Raw genomic sequence first — 9,879 nt, 5'->3', positions numbered from 1 at the left:
TAAACCAACTATAAAGTAGGTAAAGGATCTGAACAGACATTCTCCAAAGAAGATACATAATGACTAATAAGTATATGAAAAGATGTTGAAAATCATCAACCATCAGGGAAATGTAAATCAAAACCACAATGAGATAAACACTTCACATTACAGATGAATATAATAAAAAAGACAGACAATAACAACTGTTGATGAGGATGTGGAGAAACTGGAATTCTCATACACTGCTGGTTGGAATGTAAAATAATGTACCCACTTCAGAACAGTCTGACAGTTCCTGAAAAGGTTAAACAGCATTACCATCTGACGCAGCAATTCTGCTCCTAGGTATATATCCAAGAAATATGAAGATAAATGTCTACCAAAAAATTATACAAGAATGTTCATAACAGAATTATTGATAATACTCAAAAAGTAGAAGCAACTCAAATGTCAATCAACTGATGATGGATAAATAAAATGATAAAATGTGGTAAATCCATATGATAAAATATTATTCAGCCATAAAAAGGCACAGAGTACTGACAAATGCTACCACATCAATGAACTTTGAAAACCTCATGCTAAGTGAAAGAAGCTGTCATAACTTACTACATGCTGCATGTTTCCATTTGTATGAAATGTCCAGAAGAGGCAAATAAAGACAGAAAGTAGACTAGTAGTTGCCTAGGGCTGGGAGGGAGTTAGGAGGAATGGAGAGTAATTGATAATGGGTAAAGGGTTTCTTCTGATGTATAAAAATATTCTAGAATTGACTGTGGTGATGGTTACTCCTATCTACTAAAATTACTGAATTGTGTACTTTTTTAAGAAGTAAATTGTATGGTATATAAATTATATCTCAAAGCTATTGTATTAAGGGAAAAAGCACTAAACACAGTGCCTTACACATATTAGCTAATATTATTATTTGTCAGTGGTATTATAGCATTTGTTAGAGATTGTCTACTCTAATCCTTTTATGTTACAGATGAGGAAGTTGAGAGCCACATGGCTGACTTGACCAAGATTAAACGGCTAGTAAGTAGGAATAAGTACTGAAACAGAAACTTTACCCAATTGCAGTCCATATGTTTTCTGGGATCCCGGAGTTCCCTTTCAGCAATGTAAAATACAAACTTAGGTCAAAAGTTCCCATGTCTGAGAAAACTCAAGCCAAATCACTTCTCCTCCAAAGTTGACAGGATTTATGCTTTAAAAATAGAGATACAGAATTCTCTTTGGAAAGATCTACCAAATTCCTGTAAGAAACAGTCTGCCCAAAGTAGGGGAAAGGCTATATGAAAAGTTACAAGGCACTTCTTAAAAATATATCTTAGGTTTTTAGGGAAATGTAAACAGACAAGTTTCCAGACCCGTGGGTGGAATGGATGTAGCAGATTCACTGAGAGGCTCACAGTGCCGTACTAAAGGGAGTCTACTGCTCAAAGCCAATTCACATCCTTAAAAGGTCAAATGGAGAGAAATTAAACTTGGGAGAAGCATTTTAAGACTGTGCTGTTACAAAACCTCGGGCCACTTAACTGATTAATCATGGCAATGAGGGCAGGGACCAGAAAAGAGTCTTTAGAACCTGTCATCCCCACACAGAAGAGCAACTTTCAGGGAAACACCCTTATCTTTCCATTTTCAGACCCCGGGAGGTGTGAGGGTGGAAAGGCTAGGTAGAGAAGAGAGCAGAAAGGAGATGAGATGACACAACCAGGATTCTCCGAAGCTGGGCTTGAAGTCCTCAAGAAAAACTCCCATGAACAAGGAAGGAAGAGTGAAGAAAAAAACAGGGATACCTGGAACTGGACAAAAGTAAAAAGATAGAAGGATACTTTTTTTCCCCCAGAAGAAGTCTGTCACAAAAGCAAACGTGCAAATATATGATCAGTATAACACCCAAGAAAATGACACATGCGGCCAGGCATGGTGGCTCATGCCTGGAATCCCAGCACTTTGAGAAGCCGAGGCAGGTGGATCACCTGAGATCAGGAGTTCGAGGCCAACCTGACCAACATGGTGAAACCCCATCTCTACTAAAAATACAAAAATTAGCTGAGCATGGTGGCAGGCACCTGTAGTCCCAGCTACTTGGAAGGCTGAGACATGAGAATAGCTTGAACCCGGGAGGTGGAGGTTGCAGTGAGCCGAGATAGCACCATTGCACTCCAGCCTGGGAGAAAGAGCGATGCTCCGTCTCAAAAAAAAAAAAAAAACAAAGAAAAGAAAAGAAAAGAAAATGACGCATGCCCCCAAGTGTGAGAATGCAAGAGGGAATCCCTGACCTATCCCTATCCAACCAGTTTTCTTGGCACACACCTTCCATTCTCTGAATGAGCCCAGATTAACTCACTGACCCCTGTGCCACGTATCTCCCACTCCATCACCCGCCCAGGCTCACTGCTTCCACCGGCGTCCCTTCATATCTCCCTACTGACCTCCACTTTTTTCTAACTTTGTCACCAAAGAAGTCACAGAAATAAATAGGATTCAAAAAGAATAATTTCAGTACATTTAAAAAATTGTAGAATATAGGATTCTCATCTATGTTTATCACGTTCAATTCATTCATTTTTCAAATTTTCATTGTGGCACCATTTTATGACAGGCACTATGCTGGGGATGCTGGTGACTAGGGTAGGGAGTTAAAATGAGAGTGTCTACTTGGAAAGATGAACCGATAAATAATCACCGTGATAAGTGCTGTGCTAGAGATATGCAGATGTCAAAAGACCTTAGAAGGTCTACAATCCACTTGGAGGGTAGGGAATATAGAAGGCATTTCAGTGAAATAGGGTGCCTTTGACAAATCATTAAGAATGAGTTCTACATTAAAAAGGGGAAGAGAGGGTGATAGCTGAGGAGGCAGCATAGGCAAGAACATCCAGCATGAAAGAACAGTGAGGGACATCAGGAACATCTTTCAGGAACATCAGGTAAAACAGACTTAGGGCCCAAGTCAAAGGAGCTAAAATAATACACCCTGGAAAGTGGTATGATCATTTCTGCATCTGCTCCAGAGAAACCTGCCAAAATATGATTAGCATAATACCCAAGAGAACATCACATTCCCCATGTGTGAAAATGCAAGAGGGAATTATTTCTAATAGTTCATAAGCTCAGCAACAACAGAGTAGACACAAAAGCCACAGAATGTGCTTAGGCTTTACTTTAATGATATAGGGATATCACATATCATCAGCCTGTGGAGTACAGAGGTAGTTTACAAAGGATAAACCTTCATTGTTTGGAAAGGAAAGATCAGAGAGCTTTTTATGAAGTTTAAACAAAATCAGAGAAATAAAGAGATGTGGGAAAGAAAGAAAAAAAAGAAAGTACATTGAGGACAGTCCAATCTAACTGTGAACTCATAAGGGACAGCCAGTAAATTCAAAACAGCCTACTGTTTTTTGATTACTTGTGCTACTCTATTAAAATAGCCACAAACACAAAACTAGTCTACCTCTTTCTCTCCGCATTATTGGCCCTAACCCAAAAATAGTGGGAGTAAATGATTTAATAATTTATTTTCATGCTCCATTTTGTTCTTAAATTAAAATTACTGTGGTTGGTGTCCCTCCTTTAGCTTCTGCTGAAGACTTTACATAATGAAAGCTCATGAAGTGTCTGGATTACTAACAGTTACTTATCCAAAAAGATGAGACATGGTTCATTGATTTGATTCTATTAGTTCTCTCTTGAAGATATTTTTCTCCTCCCTCTGTGAAGAAATATTTCTTTCTGTGTCAAACAAGACGAGTCATTTTTGTAGTTTTAATTCCCTCTTGAGTCCTACAATAATACTAAAATACTCACAGTGACTACAGTATCCTTTGCAGGGAAAGAATTGTAAATTAACCATTTAAATATAGTCACTAAGTTATGAGGCATTCACTGACTCAGAGTTGAAAAAGACTCCAAAATTCTTATCCAGTATTAAGAGTATACAAGGACAAAAGGAGAGGCCAAACTAAGTCTAGGACACACAATACAAAGAAGAAAATGAGAAGACCAAAGTTACAGTCTCAATACTATGACATGATACTAAACCATACAGTCAGTCAGCCAATATATATTTGCGGGCCTAGTATATACTGGGCACTGTTTGTAGGTGTTTGGGTTACATCAGTAAACAAAAACAAAGATACTAGTTTTCATTCTGGAGAGCGTAAGCGGCAGTAGAATTTGGAAAAGACAGACAATAAACAATAGACATAATGAAGTAAATTATATAGTATAAATTATATGGTAAGAAGATAAGAGTTACAGAAAAAGAAAACAAAAAGTAGACCAGGGTTAGTAATTAAGGGGGTGGGGGACAGTTACAATTTTAAATAGGGTGGTTAGAGTAACCCTCAATTAGAAGTGCCAAGACGTGAAATGCAGTGGAAGCAACCATTTGAAAGTTGCACAATACTTTAACAAGCTACTTTGCCTCCTGCTGACTTTGTTTCCCCATTTTTAGAACTGAAATAATAATTCTCATCAAATAAGGGTGCTATTTACATTGAGATAGTGACTATTACTATAAGTAACATTTTAGTCTCTTGACAAGCATGGGAAGCAATGGAATGAAGGGCAATGGAAGGAAGGGCACTGCATTATGAAAAGGACTTTTTAAAAGAAAACCATCTCTAGGCACTATTTCCCTTTGTGGAAATGAAGTGAATATTTTCTGAACTCCACCTGGGACATACGAACAATGAGCATGAAATCTTACAAACTGTATAAATAACATTTATTCACAGTGTCACTGCATCATCTATTGTTTTGAATTCTCTTTAAATTTCCTTCTATATATTTATCCAAAGCTGAAGTCATCTGGTTTAGATTATGGGACCCTGAAAAGCAAGAACTAGTCTATGTAACTACTTTTAAACATCTGCACAACGCCATATATATATATATATATATATATATATATATATATATATATATACACACACACACACATATTGATATGTAACAAGTACTATTTGACTATAATTAGGAGTGTCTTGGTTTTCTTATAACATGAACATATATTTTTAACCCAAACAGCTTAAAGCATTTAACGAAAAGTTTTACACACCTACAAAGTGCTTTCAGGAAGCAGATGTGCAGTGCAATGTGGCGCAGTAAGATGCACAAAGCAAAGGCTTTGAAAATAAACTGCCTCGGTTTCAGGACCCAGCCTAACCACATATTAGCTGTACAACTTTGGGTGAATCACTTAACATCTCCAAACTTCAGTTACTTCATGTGGGAAGACTTGAAAAATAATACCTGGTCCCAAGATTTTTGTGGAATTGAGCTAATAGGCATGGAAGTACCTGGCACAGTTCCTGAGTCACCAAAAAAATGTTAGTTTTCTCTTCATCAAATCTCCCCATTCCCACCCCTCATGCTAATCTCCTCTCCCACACACACACACCATCAGTGAGTAAATAAGTGTCTTGTGTTAAACTACAACCAGAGAATAAGAGACAGCCAAGATTTCCTTACTCTATTTCACTAGCCCTGGCAGCCTCTCAGCTGCGGAATCCTTGGTTATTTCCTTTCTCAAGGAGGAGATACGATTCTAGTTTGACAGATCCTTTCCTGGACACACTCTCAGAATTCCCTAAGGTTCTTATCGTGGCTAATGGATAACAATGCAGAGGCTATGGGAGTGAATAATCACTCTCTCTCAGCTAAAAACTTCCTTTATTGACTTCTCTAACTTCCCGTCAACATCTTGCTGCCAAATCAACCTCTTGTTCTAGGCAATTATTAAAAGCAATTTTCTTGAAACTGAAAAACACATTTAGCCTTCAACAATAAATCACACTAACATCAATTACTAGCCAATTACATTACTAGAATATCAGACCCAGAGATATTTGCAATGTTGAAATATTTTCAAAATAAAGTTGTTTACATTTCTATTTCTGTCTTTAACCCTTAAAATGCAAACAAATACAGGAGTGAAGACAGATGTATTTTAGTTATTTCTTCTACAAGATAAAGTGGATAGTAATATTATGTTAAGAAAACACTTATTTAGTATCTAGAATGATAGCATTATCTATTCTTTATTAAAACAGAAACTAAAAGTAATATAATTAAATAGCTTGTTCTTGTGACTTAAATAATATAAAGTTTTCATTTCAATTATGTGACAATGCTTTGTATAGCTGTATTCCAAATACATAGCATGGTGCCTAGAACATAGCAGGCAGTCAATACATTTTTACCAAATGAAATGAATAAATTACCAGTTGATTTTATACTGAGGACCAACCTATGACCTTTAATCCCTCCAAAATAAAACACACAATCCCATTATATGTGAACCATATCCACAATACCAGAATCTAAGATTCCCACTCTGAAAGAGTAACTAGAACAACTTCTTTTTCAGGCAATTCTGCTTACTTAGCACATTACTCCCCCCTACAGTTTTCCTTCTTTTGTTTTTGTACTAAGGATATTTGTATAAAAACAGGATCTTTGTTGCTTAGTAATTCATCTGCTCCAGCTGCTTGTATTCTGTTCCCAATCAAAATTCTTGGTTTTCAGCCTCCTCATCATTTTTATAAGGAGTTGAATGAATTGGCCAGGCTTGTTCCTTTCTCCCTCTCCATGGAACACCAGGCCCCAAGCTCCCCGACACTGCTCCTCTTTTTGTTTCTATCTTTGGGTTGTGTGTGCACTCTAGAACACTTGTATCAGTGAAGAGTGTAACAAAGTATTGTGCCACGCATAGTCTCTCATATATCATCTATCAGCTCATCAAAAAGTGCTCACTGATTAACAGAGGATCCCCTCCTCAGTTTCAGAATTCTCTAGCTTTAAGTTAGGGGAGGGCTACCCCAAAGTCAGAGAGGGTACATGGGAGAGGGTTGTGAAGGCCAGTAGCCCAGAGAAAATCAAGGGCAGCTGGGTGCATTTAGGTGGATAAGAAAACAATGAATTACTCCATCAAAAGCAAAAGCACAATCACATAGGAAAGTTGATCACTTACTGTTAATGTCAATTCAGTTTAAAGCACTTTATTAACCACACATACATATTTTCCAGTGTCTAATTCTCATCGTGTTCTTTTCCATTCCAGACTTGCCTGTCTCTTTCCCAGAGCTCTGTTCCTCTTATTTCTCACTGTTTCTACAAAAGGGACAATAAACAATTTTCTAGCCACTCATCATCATAAACCCTGACATGCTAAATTATCCCCTGCTCAGTTTATGGACCACAGTGGGCCCATAAAACTCCTCCCTCACTAGCAACCCACCCCACACAAAATTCTCACTTCCCTTTTTCCTTGCGCTTCCTAAAAAAAGCAATTGAGCCACACCCACTACCTCCTGTGCTAGGGGTTTGTCCCCTAATCCTGGGACACTAGGGAGCTCCTTACCTGGAAGGCAGTTGCACTCAAAAGTGAAGTCACCAGTCTGCCGACAGGTGCCTCCATTGACACAAGGCGAGGGTGCACAAGGCACATACAAGCTGTCACAGTACTGGCCTGTGAAGCCCTGAGGGCACTGGCACTGGTAGGAACCAGGCAGGTTGAGGCAGGTGCCACCATCCTGGCAGTGTCCTGGAATGTCACACTCATTGACATCAGTCTCACACTTCTGCCCTGTGAAGCCTGTGAGGCATTTGCAGGAGAACTGGTTGGCCACAGTGGTACAGGTACTTCCATTTGCACAGGGATGAGACAGGCAGGCATCGGTCCATTGGCACTCCTTACCTAAAGGAAGGATAACAAAACTCAGTACTGGCCACAGAAATAGGAGATGGCCCCATCCTCAATACCTCATTGACATCAGCGAGCTCTTGCGTGGAGAAGACCTCAACTCTTTGCATTTTACAAAAGGCTAAATCAGAGCCTCCTCAAGGTCATCTGATACAGAGCCCTCTCCAGTAACTCTCCAAGGACCTCAGCAGAGACACAAGGACTCAGTGGGGTGGAGCACCTGGAGGCAATTGTAGGTTAGTCACATTGAAGCCCAATCCTGCAGGACGCTATCAGCAATAGGAGTCTGGATCCATCTACTCTCTCAGAGCTCACTGTCTTTGCATATGCTGCTCCTGTTTGAATATCAACTTCCGGGCCAGGAGCAGTGGCTCACACCTGTAATTCCAGCACTTTGGGAGGCCGAGGCAGGCAGATCATGAGGTAAGGAGTTCAAGACCAGCCCGGCCAATATGGTGAAACCCTGTCTCTACTAAAAATACAAAAATTAGCTGGGCATGGTGGCACGCACCTGTAATCCCAGCTACTTGGAAGGCTGAGGCAGAAGAATCACTTGAACCCAGGAGGCGGAGGTTGCAGTGAGCCGAGATTGTACCACTGCACTCCAGCCTGGGTGACACAGCAAGACTCCATTTCAAAAAAAAAAAAAATAATCAACTTCCCTTCTGTTTTCCTAGTGAACTCTCACCTATCTTGGCAACTCTACTCAAAAGTTCCAACCTCTGTAAAGTCATCCTTAGTGCCCCTCACATACATACATGTGCGCAAACACAGATACACCGAGTTTGCTATTTTCTTCTATTATACCACCTGCCACACTGGCAGGGTTGGGTCTCCATGGTATGCTCTCAAATCATGTCTGTTGAATGAATAAAATATATCAATATTTTCCACAAAATATAGTTACTAAATAGACCTCTGGTGATAGAAACAAGTCAATACTACTTCTGTTTCCTCTAAATGTAACACACACATATATTCTGGGAAACATTTTATTAATTGTGGCCTTGCTATAAATATCTGTTGATGTGTTTGAAAATGATGAAGGACCTCTGGGTCCCTATATAACAAATGAAATAGAAGCCATCAGGAGGACAGAGGTCTAGAAGGTATTCCGTGGACTTTCTCAAGTAGGAAAGTACCAGCACTAGCAGGAAGACTCTGACGGGTTGAAAACTAAATCATGATGCCAGGGGAAGCAAAGCAGATTCTTTGAGGCAGAAAGAGAAAGAGAAAAAAATATCCTCACAGAACTAGTAAATTTGGTATTCACATGGCTGGCTTTTTGTTGTCATTAGTCTAAGTCGCTTATTATTTAAACTACAGAGATGAGAACTCCTTGAATTTTTATTATTATTATTATACTTTAAGTTCTAGGGTACACGTGCACAACATGCAGGTTTGTTACATATGTATATATGTGCCATGTTGGTGTGCTGCACCCATTAACTCGTCATTTACATTAGGTATATCTCCTAATGCTATCCCTCCCCCGTCCCACCACCCCACGACAGGCCCCGGTTTGTGATGTTCCCCTTCCTGTGTCCAAGTGTTCTCATTGTTCAATTCCCACCTATGAGTGAGAACATGCGGTGTTTGGTTTTTTGTCCTTGCAATAGTTTGCTGAGAAGGATGGTTTCCAGCTTCATCCATGTCCCTACAAAGGACATGAACTCATCCTTTTTTATGGCTGAATAGTATTCCATGGTGTATATGTGCCACATTTTCTTAATCCAGTCTATCATTGATGGACATTTGGGTTGGCTCCAAGTCTTTGCTATTGTGAATAGTGCCGCAATAAACATACGTGTGCATGCGTCTTTATAGCAGCACGATTTATAATTCTTTGGGTATATACCCAGTAATGGGATGGCGAGAACTCCTTGAATTTGTTAATACTCCAGTTGATGGTCTAAGAAAGTATCTAAATCTCTGACCTCATAGAAAGGTAAATGGAAGACACAAGAGTTTTTCTATAAGGGAAAAAGATGCGAGATGTGACCTATGAGCACAGAAAAGTGCTCTCTGCCTATCAAGGAATGTCAAATCAAAGGAGAAAACTATAACACAAATTTAGGCACAGCATATACATCTCAGGGAGCTAAGACAGAAAATGAAGGAACTGCAATTCTTCTTGTCTTTCCACTCATGTCACTAAGAGGCACTTATTTACA

The 9,879-nt window shown here is 39.3% G+C and overlaps 1 protein-coding gene across 4 annotated transcripts in view; it reads right to left on the bottom strand.

Moving 5' to 3' along the window:
- LOC112209249 (notch homolog 2 N-terminal-like protein R) overlaps positions 1 to 9,879 on the bottom strand; it is a 29,186-nt gene that overhangs the window by 1,851 nt on the left and 17,456 nt on the right. For 2 of the 4 annotated variants that reach the window (XM_063815470.1, XM_054670017.2), the window contains exon 3: positions 7,364 to 7,699. In XM_063815470.1, the coding sequence (XP_063671540.1) occupies positions 7,364 to 7,699 (336 nt within the window). Of the gene's footprint in view, positions 1 to 6,981; positions 7,700 to 9,879 lie in introns of those variants that run through there. The other 2 variants (XM_054670015.2, XM_054670014.2) reach the window with 2 other exon arrangements.

This window comes from Pan troglodytes, chromosome 1 (assembly GCF_028858775.2).
Source record: "Pan troglodytes isolate AG18354 chromosome 1, NHGRI_mPanTro3-v2.0_pri, whole genome shotgun sequence".
NCBI lineage: Eukaryota > Metazoa > Chordata > Mammalia > Primates > Hominidae > Pan > Pan troglodytes.
The sequence above is the reverse complement of the archived record's forward strand: the minus strand, read 5'-3'. Positions and strand labels throughout refer to the sequence as shown.